This window comes from Cavia porcellus, unplaced genomic scaffold, assembly GCF_034190915.1.
Source record: "Cavia porcellus strain 051 isolate PalLab524CR breed Dunkin Hartley unplaced genomic scaffold, mCavPor4.1 scaffold_5, whole genome shotgun sequence".
NCBI lineage: Eukaryota > Metazoa > Chordata > Mammalia > Rodentia > Caviidae > Cavia > Cavia porcellus.
Genome location: NW_026947488.1, coordinates 52,911,225 through 52,928,430, shown reverse-complemented (window position 1 = coordinate 52,928,430; position 17,206 = coordinate 52,911,225). Strand labels below are relative to the sequence as shown.

At 52.7% G+C, this 17,206-nt stretch overlaps 1 protein-coding gene across 5 annotated transcripts in view; it reads right to left on the bottom strand.

Moving 5' to 3' along the window:
- Positions 1–17,206, bottom strand: part of Rnf123 (ring finger protein 123) — a 26,604-nt gene extending 9,398 nt beyond the window's left edge. For 2 of the 5 annotated variants that reach the window (XM_013159654.3, XM_013159657.2), the window contains exons 1-27: positions 17,097–17,206; positions 15,221–15,462; positions 14,857–14,941; positions 12,616–12,645; positions 12,299–12,378; positions 11,999–12,093; positions 11,571–11,625; positions 11,375–11,460; positions 11,006–11,092; positions 10,732–10,799; positions 10,458–10,583; positions 9,930–10,044; positions 9,752–9,856; positions 9,219–9,344; positions 9,042–9,134; positions 8,897–8,970; positions 7,926–8,043; positions 7,735–7,834; positions 7,497–7,558; positions 7,265–7,336; positions 6,948–7,068; positions 6,700–6,801; positions 5,591–5,697; positions 5,194–5,392; positions 4,743–4,888; positions 4,468–4,551; positions 3,730–3,837 (exon numbers count right to left, since the gene is read on the bottom strand). In XM_013159654.3, coding sequence (XP_013015108.1) covers positions 3,730–3,837; positions 4,468–4,551; positions 4,743–4,888; positions 5,194–5,392; positions 5,591–5,697; positions 6,700–6,801; positions 6,948–7,068; positions 7,265–7,336; positions 7,497–7,558; positions 7,735–7,834; positions 7,926–8,043; positions 8,897–8,970; positions 9,042–9,134; positions 9,219–9,344; positions 9,752–9,856; positions 9,930–10,044; positions 10,458–10,583; positions 10,732–10,799; positions 11,006–11,092; positions 11,375–11,460; positions 11,571–11,625; positions 11,999–12,093; positions 12,299–12,378; positions 12,616–12,645; positions 14,857–14,941; positions 15,221–15,302 — 2,526 coding nt within the window. In that variant the 5' untranslated portion in view covers positions 15,303–15,462; positions 17,097–17,206. The remainder of the gene's footprint in view (positions 1–3,729; positions 3,838–4,467; positions 4,552–4,742; positions 4,889–5,193; positions 5,393–5,590; positions 5,698–6,699; positions 6,802–6,947; positions 7,069–7,264; positions 7,337–7,496; positions 7,559–7,734; positions 7,835–7,925; positions 8,044–8,896; positions 8,971–9,041; positions 9,135–9,218; positions 9,345–9,751; positions 9,857–9,929; positions 10,045–10,457; positions 10,584–10,731; positions 10,800–11,005; positions 11,093–11,374; positions 11,461–11,570; positions 11,626–11,998; positions 12,094–12,298; positions 12,379–12,615; positions 12,646–14,856; positions 14,942–15,220; positions 15,463–17,096) is intronic. The other 3 variants (XM_013159656.3, XM_063248863.1, XM_003476453.5) reach the window with 3 other exon arrangements.

Sequence of the window (17,206 nt, the reverse complement as noted above, 5' to 3'; positions counted from 1 at the left end):
TCCATTTAAAATGGCATCCAAAGGCTGGGTGTGGTGGCTCATGCCTGGAATCCCAGCACTCGAGAGGTTGAGGTAGGAGGATCACTGGGAGATCAAGGCCAGCCTGGGCTACAAAGCAGAGTTCAAGGCCAGCCTTAACTGCACTGTGAGACCCTGCCTCAAAAAGACAAAAGGCATCAAGGGCTAAAGATGCAGCTTAGTGGCAGACCACCTGCCCAGTATGTGCAAGGTCCTAGGTTCAATCCCCAGCATCTCAGAAAATAAGATAAAATAAACCAGCATTAAAAGAAAAAAAAAAAACTTATGAGTAAACTTAAGGAGGTAAAAGACTTGAAGCAATACTGAAAACCACAAAAAGGTCTCTGTAAAAATTAAAAATTCATGCTAGACGTGGTAACACACACCTGTAATTTCAGTACTCAGGAGGCTGAAACAAGAGGAACACTGCAAGTTCAAGGCCAACCTAGACTACATAGTGATTCAAGGACAGCCTGAACTACCTAGCAAGACCTTGTCTCAAAAAAAAAAGCAGAAAATTAGAGATTAAATAAATGGAGGGGCTGGGGATTTAGCTCAGCAGCATAAGCGCCTGCCTTGCAAGCAGGCAGTCATGAGTTCGATCCTTGGTACTGATAAAAATGAAAAAGACAAAAATAAATAAATAAATAAATAATAAATGGAAAGATGCCCTGTGCTCAAGGATTGTTAGCACAATATTGTCATGATACCAAAAGGGTCATTGATGCAGTGTAATCTCTACCAAATCCCAACAATGTATTTTGCAGAAAACCTATCCTGAAATTCACAATGAATTTCAAAGGACCTCAAGGAGCTAACACATTCTACTAGAAAAAGGACAAAGCTGGAGATTTCCTACTTCTGAACTTCAAAACTTACTGTAGGAATGAAAAGGAGTTAAAATGTGCTATTTATATGTACCAGCTCCCCCATAATCAATGTTATTATGTATTGCAAACATGGCCTAATAAAAATAAAAATGAAAAACCAAAGACATTGCCAATCTGTGGTAATCAAAACTATGGTACTAGCACAGACCACTGGAATGGCATAGAGAGCTTAGAAACAAACCCTTACCTACATGGCAGACTGAGCTTGGCAACAGGGCCCAGACTACTGTGTGGGAAGAGGCACTAGGAATGCTGGGTAGCATATGCAAAAGAAAAAAAATGACATCAACCCTCACTTTATGATATATACAAGAATTAACATGACGCCAGGGATTTGGCTCAGCGGCATAAGCGCCTGCCTGACAAGTGCGAGGTTGTGAGTTCAATCCCTGGTACTACAAAATAAATAAATAAATAAATGAATGAATGAAAAGAATTAACATGAAATGGATAAAAGCCATAAACCTAAGACCTAAAATGTCACAAAACTCTTAAAATAGAGTGAAAGCTTTATGACACTGAATTTGACAATGATTTCTTAGCTCTGACACCAAAAGCACAGGCAGCATAAGAAAAACAGATAAAATCTACTGCTCAAGACAAAGTCTGCATCGACAGACAATCAAGAGTAAAAAGGCAACTCAGAATAGGGAAGCAAAGCTGCTAACCACCCACCTGATGGGGTCAGGGTCTAGAACACACAGGAACGTCCTCCAACTCAAGCACGATGCCCATCTTAAAAATGAACAAGTGACCTGAACAGATATTTTCCACAAATGACGCGCAGATGGCAATAAACACAAGAAAATGTGCTCACCACTGTCCGCTGTAAGCCATGCCAACCCAAACTACAATGAGTTATGCCCACTGCTCCTTGGGAAAAACAAGTTTAGTAGGGATGTGGAGAACTGCAACACTTGTGCCCTGCTGGTGGGATGTCAGCTTCCATGGGAACAGGAAGGCAGCTCTTCTTAAACTCAAAGCAGAACAACTCTGCGTGATCCACAGTCCACTTCTGGGTGTATACTTGAAAGAATTGAAAGCAGAGTCCCAAAGAAGTCTTTGTACACCTGTTTACAGCTGTGTCACAGCAGTGAAACTGTGGGACCAACTCAACTACCCATCCATATAGGAATGGGTAAACAAATTAGGGGCTGTAAATATATACAGGTGAACATTACTTGCCCTTGAAATAGAAGGCCATTCTGACACAAACTAGAGTGTGAATCTTGAGGACATCTGGGTTAGGCTGGTTAGGCTAAGTGAAATAAGCCAAATGCTGTGTGATTTCAACTGATGTGGTTCCTAGAGTAATAAAATTCACAGAGACAGGAAACAGAACAGTGGCTGCTTGGAGGGCAGGGGAAGGAGGTCTAGGGGTTACTGTTTCATGGGCACAAGGTATCTGTTTTGCAAGAGGAAGAGTCCTGGAGATGTACAACACTGTGAATATATTTTACACTTAAAAATAACTAAAAGCCTGGCACGGTGGCCCATGCTTGTGATCCTAGCACTCAGGAGGCTGAGGCCAGAGAATTTGAGGCCAGCCTGAACTACATAGCACACAGCAAAATCCTGTATCAAAAAAAAAACAAAAACAAAACAAAACAAAAAAAAAACCCCAACACTAAGCTGTCTGCATATATGAGATGCAGCTTAGTGGAGGAGCTTACATATGAAGCCCCAAGGCTCTGGTTTTGATTCCAGTGGGGTAAGATGGTAATTTTTTTTTTTTTTTTTAACCAGGGATCGAACTCATGACCTCAAGCTTGCCAGGCAGGCGCTTGTGCCACTGAGCTAAATCCCCAGCCCCCTTTTTTTTTTGAGATAAGGTTTCACTCTGTAGCCCAGTTGGCCTTGAACTCAGTGATCTTCCTGCCTCAGCCTCCCTGAGTGCTGAGACTAGAGGCCATCATCCTGGTTCAAAATAGTAATTTAAAAAAATATATATTTTTCAGTTTGGATCTCACTATATTGTTCAAAGTAGGTCTCCAATTCCTGCCTCTTTCTGCTTCTGTCTTCCAAGTAGCTGGGACTCCATGTACATGAAATTGTTCCTAAAGACGGCAGCTTTTATGTCATGCGTATTTTATCACAATTTAAAAAAAGAAGGCAGTGTGATGGGAAAGCAAGGGTCCTACGAAGACAGCGTGGGAGAAGGTGGTCAGTTTGCCTGCGGAGGTGGGCAAGTGTGAAACTTAAAGTCACCCCAACATGACCATCTTCACGGGGCTGGAGGCCACAAGAGAGGACAAAGTAGGTGAGGGGTGGAGGTGCTTTGGGTCTGGGGAGATAACCACCAGGAGAAACACCCATCAGAGATGACAGGGTAGCGATGAGACACCACTAGGGTGGCAGAGAAGAGATGGAAGAGGAAACTGGCTGGAAGAAATGGGGGGCCTGGGTTCAGACTTCTGACCCAGGAGGAGTGTCTACCTGTGCTTGTGTCCCCCACCTGCCAAGTACCCTGGCAGGACAGAGGCTGGATTTGCGGGCTCCTGGCTGTCTGCCAGCATCTAAGAAGGTACTTCACACATTCCAGCCTCTGTCACAGGTGAATGAGTAAGTGAAGGAGAGAGGACAGGAAGCAGACCAGCAGCCTTGCAGTGGGTGGCAGGTGACTCAGCCAGGATTATGTGGCAAAGGTGAGGCTCAGAGAGGAGGGGTCAGGACAGGAGGTGGGGAGGGCAGGGTGCAAGGACAGGCAAGGAGAGACAGACCAATGGGGCAGGGGCATCAGGGCCCTGGCCCTACCTGCCCAGCCCCTGGCCTGTGGGAAGACTGGGAGGGGTAAACACTGGCTAAGGCCATACTCCCTCACCTGGGAATAGATGGTGGCGTGGACCCAGGCAAGACGGCGACTGAGGTGATCCAGCTTTTCTGAGAAGACTTTCTGGCTCTTCATCAGCTCTGCAAGGATATCCTTCCTCTGCCACCCAAGGGGAAAGGACAGTCAGGAAGGGGCCCCATGCCCAGGTGGCTGCCCTAGGCAGACTGCTGGGGCCCAACTAGAGCCTGGAGTAGTATCCTGGGGTTGGATTCCACAGTCAAAAACTCCCTCCTGCCTCTGAGCAGCTGGTAACTCGAGGGAACCCCTAAGGTGTGGAAGTGAGGGTCAGCTGGGGTCTGTGAGCTCCTTCGCAGAGCACCTCCAACTGCAGCTTCATCAGCTGGCCAGGCCCAGGGCACTGATGACAGTGGGGGAAGGGAGGCCAGCCAGGGAGACCTGGCTTGGGCCAGAAAAGCTTGGACAGAAGCATTCCCAAGAGGTAGGGTAGGCAGGCCGGCTTCCTGCTGACTCTGCAGGTGGCCAAGGAAGCACTCAGGACAGATCCATAATTGATAAGGAGAGAGGGTTGCCGTTAGCACTTAGTGGGTGGGGGCAGGGCATCTTGGCACAGGCTGCAGCTGGTCGATGGGGCTCAGGTTGTGCAAGGTCTCTCTGAGGGTTGCTGCCTCACCATTGCTGTGGTGAAGGTGGGGACCAGGAGAACGGGATGTAGAGCCCTGATAACACCCTTATGTCCTGGGACTCGTCTACCTGCATCCCAAGCCTTACCCGCTTGGGACACCTGCGGATCTTGTCTTCCGTGTCCCTCAGAGCCACTGCATACTCATTGACGTCATCAGACACGCCCACCATCTACAGCATCAGTTGCCATGTGAACGGGTGTCTTCACACCAGCCCTGACCCAGCCTTCAGCCCAGGGCATCTCCTCCCATATGGAAGGAAACCACGGCAGCCTGAGCAGCAGCACAAGCCGGCATCCCTGTGCCACATGGCACACCCTGCGTGACACCCCTCCCCAGCACGTGTGGCCATCAGCACGAGACCTTGCCCAGTTGCTGGTGGACGCTGAGGTTGTACATCATGATGGCCCCGTCTAGGACTTCCAGCAGGGAGTTCTCGGTGAGGGGCTGCTCAGGCTCCTCAGGGGGCCGCCCCAGGAGTAGGCCCTTGCTCCAGTGGCTGCCCTCAACTGGGGAGCAGGGAAGGCCAGGGTCAGGCCAGGCCTCCTGGCTCCCTGCAAGCCCGGCAGCCCTGATGGGCCTTGCAGCAGGCGAGGGAGCCCCTTCTTCCCTTCCTCGGCTGGGAAGGGCGCTGCAAGGCGAGCGGGCACAGCGAGGGGTGGGTGCAGGGAAGACATGGCAGCACCAGGACCTGTCTTGGTAGCACTGACTTCCTGCCTTCAAACGGTGCTTCCTATACCAGTGGGACTCTGCCAGACTGCAGGCCACGGTGGAGATAGGGGTACTTTTGATCTTGCCCAGCATGGGCACCTACTGTCCTCACGCGTCCTCTGTTCCACGCTCAGTGTTCGGACCTTCACTTTCTCCGAGGCGCTCAGAGGCCGCCGCGGGGTCATGAGGCTCACAGCTGCTGTGCTGAGGAAGCGGTTGGCTCGGCCCAGGGTTGGTGAACTAAGCCAGCCTGGCCGGGGCAGGGGTAGTGCCCCTCCTAAGGCCAGGGCTTGCATGGGGCGCTGCAGTAGAAAGGAGGCCAGAGGCAACTCAGTTCTCTGGACCAGGCCCACTGGAGTCCCTCTGATCCTCTGGGGAGGGGACCTGCCTGGTGAGAAGGCCCTTGCCTCATGGAGAGGAGATGGGCCTGAGCGCTACCCCTGCCCTTATGACAAAGGAGAAACCCCAGGTGCGGTCCCTCGCCTGTCCCTGATGTGCACCTGGGCTGCAGCCGGGGTTGGCTCCTCATCCTCATCGAGGTCATCCATGGTGGCCACCTGCAGCTCCAGTGGATCAATCACAATGTTGGCTTTGGCAGCAAGGTCATCTGGAGAAATGGAAGGACAGGGCCCCTGTCCACCATGCTTGGCTTCTCCTTGGACCTCCAAAGCCCCTTTCTAGTAGCAAGGAGGAGGAGAGGCAGTAGGCAGTGCCCACTCTGTCTGTCCCTTGTCCTCCTTGACCTCTGCTTTCCAGGGCTTCTCCTGCTACACAGCTGCTCCACAAACCCAGGTTAGAACTGGTTCCATTGGCCTCTGCCGGCTGCGCTGCGTTCCTCACTCCACCTTGGGGAGCTGAGCTGCATCAGTGCCCCCGTCCACACTCACAGCTGCCGGAAGCGCCCCTGACTCTAGCCCATCCCCTGCTCTAGTGGCTGGGGGTGTCCCTCAAGCACACTGTGCTCCCATGTGAGACTGTCGTCTAGGTCTCCTCCCACAGTCCTCTCCCTAGTGGTGCACAAGGACACCCTTATTCTCCGCTGCCTGATCAACTGGCCTTTGTGCTTCCTTTCCCACCCACACTGAAGTGTCCAGAGAGGGCTTCTTAGGACGCAGTCCCCAACTTCACTCCACTGCCTTATCTTGGCCTTGCAAAACCATCTCTGGGATGGTCCGTGCCTGTTATATGGCCTGCCCTGCCCCCAGGTCACCCATCCTCCACCACTCCCTGCCTCACACTTTACCCCAGCACACCAGCTGCATCCTGCCTCCCAGCATAGGTGGCGCCTGGCATCCACACACTATGCACATTGTAGCCTCCGCACAGAGGCAACCTGTGCCGACCACTGCAGGCCGCACCTGTATACCCCCAACTTGCCAAGACCCGTTGGTTCCCTGACTGATTTCATCAGTGCACTTCCGGTCTTCCTCCAAGGTGGGTGGTCAGGGGAAGGGATGAAGGCAGCCTCCAGATCAGCCTGCTGCTGCCTGAGCAGGTGGTGGAGGCTCAGATGCCCTCTGGTGGGTGCAGGACAGATCGCACCCACAGAAGAGCACAGACTGCTCCTAAGGGTCAGGGACCTGCTCTTGGTCCAGCAACTGACTCCTACCTTTGAGGGTCTTTCGAAGGTGTGAGAGGAGACCCCCGAGGCGCTGAAGGTCAAAGTAGTCCACTTTGCCATTATAGAACATCTGTGGTGGGATGTAAGCCTCTGCAAGTTGGAGAGGCCAGGCCAGCGTCACAGGCCAGCAGTGGAACCTTGCCCGAGCACTCTGCTCAGAGAGACCATCCCCACGTTTGCCCTCAACTCGGCTTTCCACAAGATGCTCGGGCAGCTCTATGGCCAGCACCACTCACCCTCACTGAAGGAAGCACAGGGGTTGGAAGCCTTGTACTCATCCCAATAGTAGCGTAGGGCAGAGATGAGCCGGTGCAGGAAGCAGACCATGTACTCAGGGGGGCAGAGCATGGGCATGTTCTGTGAGTACAGGGCAGAAAGCATGCGTGAGTGCTGCCCCAAAGCCCAGGCCACTCCTCAGGCAAGGCCCTGCCCCGGGATCCAGGCTGGGAGGGTGGGGGAGGAGGAGGGTGAGGTGAAGATGCACAGACCAAAAGGTGCCACAAGCCAAGGGCACAGCCCCTGCCAATAGGGGACTACCTTGGAGGCCACCTACCCCCCGACCACTGGCATTCTCTTGCAGAAACTTGCGGAACTTGGTCAGGAAGATGTACCTAGAAGCTTCACCCTTCAAGGAAGGGACAAACAAGGCTGTGATGGGCTGCAGTAAGCTCGAAGCCCTTATCACCCCCGTGCCTTCTGTGGGAACCTGAGCCAGCCCCTGCGGTCTCAGTCTTAGGGCCCAGTGCCATATCCTTCTGTGTCAAGGGCATCTCAGAGACACTCACCCCATTGTCATCTTTATTGTCCAATAGCAGCTTCAGGATCTGGACCTGTAGTTCTTCCACTACTGCGGGGGAGGGGGTAAATGCACTTAGGCTTCCAGAGATGGGATATGCAGAGGCTGGGGTCAGACTTGTACCATCAGGGATATCCAAGTCCAGCTCAGGTATGGGTAGTACTAAGCACCCCAAATACATACATAAAAGTCTCCCCTCCCCAGTTGGCCCAGAGGCAGGGGCCAACCTTCGATGCGCTTTTTGAGCCTCTGGCAGCCCCTCTCATAGGCCCGGCGCCGCAGCCGCTCCTCCGCGGTCTCCTCCTTCAGCTCCTTACTCTCTCTGCCCTGGGCGGGGGAAGGAGAGGGAAGATAGTGGGCTACCAGGCCCTTCCTGGAGCCAGGAGGTTGAAGCACACTCTCTGCTCTGGCCACCTACCTCCCTGCCAGAGCGGTGAGGCCACCACGTGGTGGGAATGAGCTCCTGCAGCCCAGCCTCCTCCACACGCATCGGGCTCTTGATGTAAAAGAAGATGACGGACCTGAGCACATCGAAGCTAGCGATGTCAAGGCACAACTCCACTCCCCACAGCACAGCCTGGGCGCCTTCCTGGGTCCTCCCTGGAAAGCCCAGCCTCACATGCCCACCACCCACCACTACGTGCCCATCTCCTTCAACCAGAGCACTGAAAAAGAGATCTGGCTGGCAAGTCCAGCACGACAGCTTGACACAGGGAAGGTGGATAGTGGCACGGCTGGCAAGGGAGCCTGGTGTCTCCCGGTTCTGTCTGGAAGATCCCACAACAAGAAGATGGCTGTGAGCTCAGGCTTCCTAGCCGGGGGGCCAAAGCTAAGCCCGTCTCCTCTCAGACATACCCTCACTGTTGAGACTGAGCCCAGGGCCCTGCTCCTGAGCTGAAGCTCCAGCCCTTTCTTTTATTTTCAGACAGGGTCTTACTAAGTTACTAAGTTGCTCAGACTGGGCTCTAACTTGCAATCCTCCAGCGTCAGCTTCTCAAAGTGCTAGTTACAGGTGCGCACCATTATGCCTGGATTCACTTAGCTTTTAACACTGTGGAGAAGCAAGAAAAGCTGTCTCCTTTGAGATCTTGCAGGAATGCATACAAAATGTACAAACTGTAGGCCTCTGGCCAAAGAGGGCAGGGGCTGGGGGCCTTCCCACGCCTCCCTGTGGCTGCACTCTGGTGACCCATGAGGTCCTGCTCTGCTTGGCTGGGCACCCACAACCGTCTGTTCTGCTTTCCTTGTTCTGCAAACAAAGTGCAGGGAGGGCTGGGTCCAGAGCCGGGGGCTCAGCTCTGGTCCTCCTAAGTTTTCCTGGGGACCCTTGGGCCCTGCTGAACCTTAAGGAACTACACGACTGGGTGGCCAGGAACAAAAAAAGGATACAGGACGTTGCTAAGGAGGAATTTTCGGGACTTCTCATGCTTCAGGATGAAAATAGTGAGCCTCAGGTAATGGATCTGTGGAGAGGGGGTGCTCGGAATGGGCAGGTAGGGCTCAGGGGGCTCAGGGTAGGGACAGGTGCTCGCACCTGCAGGCTCAGGTCTGGGACGATCGGCGAAAACCGGTATAAGCGCAGCAGAGACATCATCAACTGCTTGAGGCAATCCTGAACCTCATAGTCCTGGGGAGAGATGCTAGGGCAACTGTTCCAGGCTTTTCCCAGGCCCTCCCCATGCCGCCCGTAGCCCAGGGCCAGGAATCTTACCTCCATGAAGAGCCAGAAGAGGTCTAAGACCTGGTGCACCATGGACTGTGCCTGGGCAAGTGTGCCCTTCTCCACGATGCCCAGCAGGAAGCTTATGAGCACGGCCTCCACCAGGTACACCTTGTGCTGCATGGAGAACAGGTACTGTGAGGTGGGAGCCTGTTCTAATCTGGGCACCCCGCCCTGGTACATGCCTGGCCTCAGCATGGCCCTGGGCCCTCCAGCAGCCCCAGCACACAGATGAGCCCTTTGGTGTCTATGGGACAAGAAGGGCCACTGCCTATAGCTCTAGGGCTTTACATATGCAGTTTCTTAGCTTGTACCATCAGCACCCTTCAGCCTTCTTTCTAGAATGTCCCCAGATGTGCTCAGCCTCCCTGAGGCCTGAGGGCTCAGTTACAGGGGCCCCGCCAGGTGATGGTACTGCATCTGTTGCACCTGAGCTGCAGGCCCAGGCACAGGTGTGCTTCCCACAGGCACATCTAACACAGCCCACCCCTGCCCCTGCCCCTGCCCCCGAGCTGTCCCCTCACCAGCAGTGGTGCAAAGCGATGGAAGATGTGAGCCAGAGTAAGGACGACAGTGGGCTGCCCTTGTAACTGCCACTCAGAGCTCTCCTTCTCCACCAGCCGACCTTCCTGTGTAGGGGGAGAAGTCTATGAGAAGGGAAGCTGGGGAGGACCCAAGTCACCCAGTCCATACCCTGCTTACCATAGGGTCCAGCTCCACACTGAGCACTGCCCGGAAACAGCCCAGCAGCCTCTGGGCCTGCACTAGATCAGCTCCAGGTGGGTCCTGCAGAGGCCGGAAGCCTGCCATTGGGTAGGTGTCACAGAGTTAAGGTAGAAACAGCTGAGCTGAGGTTCAGACATGCTCCTCCCCGACACAGAGAGCAAGAGGAGGGGCCCAGGCTTTGGAGCAGAGCAGGGGAGCCTGGTTTGCATCACAATTTGCTCACTCAATCTCTGTGGGGCAAGAACTTCTCTAGCGGCTTCCTGTTCTGCATCTGCTCAATGGAGACACCAGTGGAACCCACCTAACAAGGCTGCCCAGGACCTTAGCTAAGTAGCTCAGAACCCTTAGCTAAGTAGCCACTCACTCCTTGCAGCAGCCAGGGCTTGCCACTAATCCACAGTCCTAGCAGGCTAGGGAATCCTAGACTTGCTATGGTGCTCCTGGGGCGCACAGCCCCTCACCCTAAATTCCAAGCCATGCACTGCCATCATCCCAAAATGATATCGCAGAGGACGACTGCCAAAGTTGAATGCCACAGACTCTTTGAAAGACAGGCTGATAGCTGGGAAGTAGGCCATGCCCTGGCCCTTGGAGAGGTTCTCAAAGGCAGTGCCGAGTGACACACCGTTCCTAGAGGAGAGGGGGAATCAGTACCAGGAAGAATGTGACTGTCCACCTGCAGGCTACCAGATAGCCTTGTCTCCTTACAGAGACCAAGAAACAGGGCAGTCAAGGAAGGTTCCAGAGGCTGGGCTTGTGGCTAGACTGGGAGACTCACAGGCAGAAGGAGAGAGTACCAGCGTCCAAGTCAATCAGGCAGCTCACGATGTCACCTGCTGCCCACGCCTGCCATCAAACAAGGCCTTCAGAAGCAGGGACACAGCAGTGCCCACTCTGCATTCCCAGCAGCACTTCCAAAACTACCCAGGTGACACTGGCCACCACTTGACTCAATCCCTGTCCCTGCTTTGTTGCTTACAGTTCTGCCCAGTGGCTCCACATAAGCTGTGGGGATGGATGGGGGTGGTGATCCACAGAAGCGTGGCCCTCACCTTGCCATAATTTGTTGTGGTCACATTCCACTTGCGTACCCGGTTCCCATCATAGGCATAGGAGTTGGGTGTGTCTCCAACCCCTTCCTAGGAAGAAAGTGCCTGTGAGCTCTGGGGCAGCCAGGGAGGGCAAGCCAGTGCCCACCAGTCACCAAGCTGGGCGCCCACTGCTCTAGAGAAGGAGGCCTATGCTCTTGAGGGAGGAGGGATTATAGGTGGGGTGCCCAGGGGTAGAGTGGGGCACATTCCTTCTCCAGAGGGCAATCCCAGGTGAGGTCCTCAGCAGGTCTGGGGGAAGCAAAGCCCTAATGATCCTTCAGTAGGAGAAGTTTCCCTTGGAGGAGCCCCCCGCCCTTTCCCTCAGGGTACCTCCTGATTAAAACGGCAGCTGATGGTGCACCAACCAATCTGCATGAGCCCCTGGGAGGAGATGAGCACCTCGTAGAGCCACTTCCCTGGAAAGAGTGGGATCAGGCCCAGCAGGGGCACTAAGATTGCCTCTTACCTTCACCTAGGCCCTTAAATTTCCTTGCACTTCTCTGGGCCTGGTAGCAGGCAGGCTCACCTTTGTATACACATGTGGTGGAGCGGATAGTCCCAAAGTTACTGTGTCCAATCACCTGGGTGAAGAAAAGGGGTGGTGAGTGCCCTCCCAGACACAGAGACCCCACCTCCAGCCTCATCAGCGCAAGAGACACTGGCTCACTGTACCCCACACTGCGCTGTGCCTGAATGGGGAAGGAAGGGCTGTGCCTATGGTAGGAGGTTCCAGGCCCCCTGGAGCAGCTGGCACAGATGCTCTGGCAGATACTGGAAATTCAGGAATTCCTTGGTGGGAGTGAGAAACTGCCAGGGGTCTACAAGCCCTTGAGAAGGCTTGGGCTGGGGCCATGTCAGGATGTTCTGATAGCTTCAGCCCCACTGGGATGAGCTATCAGGAGAAGCCAGGAGCTGCGCCTGAAGGGGCTAGGCCAGGGCCTTGCCCACACTCACCTCCAGGAGGTCGTCATCCACCAGGAGGAGACCCTCGAAGCCTCCTGTGTGGTCCAGTACCACTGTGGACGGCCCAAGCCTCCCTTCAACCTGTCCTGGGAAGGGAAAAGATAGACGGTGAGGCAGGAAGAACACCATCACCATGAGCTGGGCTCAGCCTGAGCTGCACAGTGAGTTCCGCGTGAATTACAGAGCAAGACTCTGTCTCAAAAAAAAAAAAAAAAAAAAAAGACAAGACAAGACACACAGAGTGCCCTAATCTCTATATCCCCTAACCCACCTGCAAAGGGAGCTACATACCTTGGCTTTCCTCATCTTCACTGTCTACCTGTAGCAGCTGGTCCAGATGCTCTGGCAGATTCTGGAAGTTCAGGAATTTCCTGAGGAGAGTAAGAGATTGCCAGGGGTCCACAAGCCCTTGAAATCAGCCAGGATACCAAACTCCTGCCCTACTCTTTCTCAGAGTTTCCAAGAATGGCTGCCTAGACTCCATGAAAAGAACCCTGCCTGGTCCTCAGCTCTGGTTTGCAGGGATTCGGGAGACTGGGATTCGACATTAAACTAAAAATTATAACCAGTGGGGGCTGGGGATTTAGCTCAATGGCATAAGCACCTACCTGGCAAGTGTGAGGTTGTGAGTTTGATCCCTGGTACCAAAAACATAAAAATAAAAAATAAAAATTATAATCAGTCCTATTTGGTGCCTCAGGACTGTTAAAAAAAAAAAAAAGAGGCCTTCTCTAAGCCTTAATTCCCTCATCTGTAAAAAGGAGACAACAGCTCTTTGTAGGACACACTGAGATGATTCTAAGCAATTACACACACTGCCTGCCTCCCACTCTCAAAGGCAGTTGAGTTGTTGATGCCTGACAAAAGGAGGCTGGTAGGAAAGCCAGTTCCCAAGGTAGCAAATACTAAGGCTACCTAATCAAGCCCTGGACCCCTATGGTTCCTCTGGGCAGACTTTCTGCTTTGAAACATACATACCCTAGCAGTATGAAGGGCTCAGTGCTGGGCTGCTGGCTGACTCCATCCTATACCCTTAGCTGGCCAGCAGAGCACAAGGCCCTCCTGTCCAAAAGGACTGGGAAATCTGGCTGATTACCTCCCAGCACACGTGCCCAGAGCAGAAAGGACACTGTGTAATGCAGGCCAGCCCTGTCCTGAGCTCATTGCTAAGAATAGCAGGCAGTGGGATGGTGGCAGCCAGCAGGACTCAGCAGGGCAGAGGTCTGATACCTATCTGGACCCAACTCCTAGCTGCTAGCACCTGTTCTTCCATCTTTAATCTCAGTGCCTGCCCCACTCTTCTGCCTGAAAAGTAGTCCTTGGAAGGGGATACAGATGGGTCAAAGCATCAACTCCCACGAGCTGGCTATAGGGAAGCTTGGGGACCACATGTCCCCTGCTCTGAGCCATACTGACCCTGAGCTGACAGCCACAAAGAGCCATCCCTGCTGAGCCCCAGGCCAAGGCTAGGGAGCAGCTATGCAATGGAAAGTTGAAGCTAGCCACATATCTGAACAACCCAATTGAGTCCTCAAAAGTAGTTTTTGCAGGTCCAGGCTTAGGATGGCCACCCTCATGCCTGTCCCAAGAACAATAGCACAGAGCTGGGGAAAGTCAGCTGGAGACAGCCTCCTCTAAGTGTCTGCAGTACTGCCCATTTTGCCAACTCTAGAACCTGACTACCCTTTCTAGATTTTCCAGGTTCTAGCTCAGAGCCTTTCATCTCCATAACCTGACTGATGGCCCTGTGACCTGCTTTCCCTCCTGGCAGCCATGGCACTAGCAGCAGTAGAACCATCTCTGGTATCACATGAGAAACAGATCAGATGGCCCTGGGAACAAGCCAGGGCTAGGGTTGGGATGAGGGCAGACAGTTGCCTTCTACAAGTAAGAACCTTCTAACACCATGGCCACTTAAACAGAACAGGCAATGATGCCGCTCTAGCCCTGAAAGGTGCTGCCAAAATCACTAAAAAATTACTCATGGAAGAATGTTTTGTGATAAAAATGGGATTCAAATGTCTATAAACTTTTGAAAGGGAAGAATATGTTCATTACTTTGATTGTAATGTGTGTGTGTGTATTAAAACCTAAGTTGCAATCTGACAAAAACAAAACAAAAAAACCAAACAACCCTAAGTTGCACATGTTAGAAATATGTATGTGGGGGGCTGGGGATTTAGCTCAGTGGCATAAGTGCCTGCCTTGCAAGCAGGCAGTCGTGAGTTCGATCCCTGGTAACGATAAAAAGGAAAGACAAAAAAAAAAAAGAAATATGTATGTGAATTATAGCTCATAAAATTTTTAAAGAAGATCACTGAAGGTGACCATTTTTTTAGTGTTCTATACGGCACACCCTGAACTAATTGTGACACAAAGAAAATAGGAATCACATTCCATGTTGAAGTAACAAGGTGGCAGATACTTCTGCTTGTATTTCAGTTTCTAGTTAAGTGTGCATTTAACTCTTACACAGAGTAAGTTTGAACTTATTAAACTTGCAAGGAAAAGATGCTGGTGGAGTTGTACTTTACAAGTTCAGGCAGAGGTTACGGGGCCAGGATGGGGCAGAAGTCTGGGCAGACACACACACAGGGTCGATGCTGTTGTGGAGACCATACTAAGCTAGCACTGTACAGGCACCTCTCTCTGCCTTCCACCACATCCTCAGAAGGATCTAGCATTGCCGGAGAGAGGAACAAAAGATGTCAGTAGCAAACCCTCTAGCCACAGGTCTCTCAATCAGCAGCAGAGTGAGACCACAGCCCACGCCAGGCTGCCCCTCCCCAAAACAACACCTTTCAGCCTCATGTGATCTAGCAGGACAGGAGCCACCCACTCATTTATACCTGCTGGTGGCCGCAGGGGACACATGGTCAGGAGGGGAAAAGATGCGGTGCAGGTAGTCATTCAGCAGCTTCTCATGCACAATGCCTGGACCACAGGTCAAAATGGAGAAAAGGAGCACATGGTCAGTACCACACCTGGCTCCTGCTAGCCCAAAGACCACTGGTCCTCGGCCAGTCACAAGAGTCAGAAGAGCAGCTGTGCTGGATACGAGGCTCCATGGTTACTAGTGGAGAAGAGCTGGCTTGCAGGAACAAGGGGGTGCTGGAAGACCTGAGGCTCATCAGATCGAGGACTTTGATGCAGTTGTCCCTTTCCTTCTTCTCCCAACACAAAGAGCATCCTCCCTGTCCTAAGAGTCTTTACCTGTGACCCTGGACTTTTCAGCATCTGAGGTCAACTTATAGCTCTTCCGAGAGAAAGACATGCCTGCCCCCTTGGACGCCATTCTTCATATCTCATGGACAGCCAGTGGTCCTGGAGGCTGAGCCAGATGTGAAGCTTGTCTGCTCACAGCCAGCTGAGGGCCCGTGCACTTGACCTCAGTCTTGTGATGACAGGAAGGCTGGGGACAGATGAGGCCAGAAGCATGCAACTCACACACCAACCTACAACAGGAGAAACAGAAGCTCCTAGCTTCCTAGACAACTGCTGCAGCCTGAGGCCATGTGGCAGGGACCACAACTTGTTCCACCCTGTATTTCAGTGCTCAGCTCAGGGCCCACAGAGAGAAGGTACCAAATATATGTTTCTCAGCCATAACCAAATGTCTCCATCCTGGAAAAACCAGATTAAAATGTCCAAAGTGAGGTGGCTTAGACCCAAATCCCTGTATCCTTCTGTTGTAAGCCACTCTGATCCCACTTTGTGTTGACAAGAGACTCCTACAGTGTATTCCATCAAGCACAAAATACTAACATGCTCATCACTAGCCCTAAGTCCCACTTACTCCCCCAGAGAGGAGTGAGACTTTGACCCTCAGCCCCAGGTTCCTCCCTTCTTGTCCACAGTCTTGCTGTTTTCCTTGTTTCAACTCACATGTGGCTTCCCACCCCATCCAGATACCACCTTTGCACAGCCCTCATAGCAGACTCCATTCATCTTCCCTCTGCTGCTTCCCCCCCCCCCCCGCCCCCAGTAGCATGCTGCTGCCACTGTTTGAGAATCTGCACAAAATCCCTGGTCTCACCGAAATGGAGCTGAACCACCAACAATGTGTATATTAAAGCTTGAATCGGGGCTGGGGATTCAGCTCAGCGGCATAAGTGCCTGCCTTGCAAGCAGGCAGTCCTGAATTCAATCCCTGGTATTGATATAAATAAATAAATAAAATAAAGCTTGAATCGAAGTTTAAAAAATAGGGCCTGCCTGGCAGGCATGAGGTTGTGAGTTCAATCTCTGGTACAAAACAAAACAAACAGAAAAACCAACCAAGTTTAGAAAACAAAAAATCCAATTTCTCAACTACATTAGCAAGTTTCACCTGCGGCACAAACACTTGCCTGGCAAGTGCAAGGTCGTGAGTTCGATGCCTGGTGCAATAATAATAATAATGATAATGGTAGTTTCATAGCCACATGTGGCTGGCCTGCATTGGACTCAATCCCACCATCAGAGAAATTTCTGTGAATGATTATCCAGACGATGGCCCCCAACACTGCCTTAGCCATCATGCTCCTCACAGCACACCCTTATCTCAGCTCAAAGAGGCCCTCTACTCCCATCACAAGCCCTTGCCTTCTGCACCACGCCTGCCTCGGTAAGGCGACTCCCTTGCCCTGCCACCCATCGCGAGCCTTCAAGGGGCATTCGTGCTTTGTGTCCCTCACAACAGCACATTTTGTAGACTGATCAGCGCGGTCATTCAAAACCTTCTGGAAGCAAATCTTCCAGACGTGCACTCCAAGTGTCAGATGTTGAACCTTCAAATGAGAAGGAACTTGTTCCTGTCGTGGGGCTCCCTGTCACTGCGATCCTACCCAACCTTAACGAGAGATCCAGGTTCGGAACCAAACAGATTCCGCTTTGGGAGTCCAAGGACGCCGAGGGCAGCGCACGGCTCCCCCAAGTCGCCCCTTCCCGGCCCCGAGCTCCGGAGGACCTGTCAGGCCAGACCCTGCTCCGCGTCCCGCACCACCTAGGCCGTGTCCACCCCCTGCGGGGATTATTGCCCTGACCCGATGCGGGCCTCGAAGGCAGCCGCTGAGACTATCCGCTCAGAGCCCAGCGGACCCTAACTCACCCCTAGCCGCAGCCGCCGCCACCAGCGAACAACATCCGCCCAGCCTCTCAGCTACGGCGCCCTTCCAGGGCCAAATTACTCACTTCACCAACGCGCCGCACCGTCCGCCG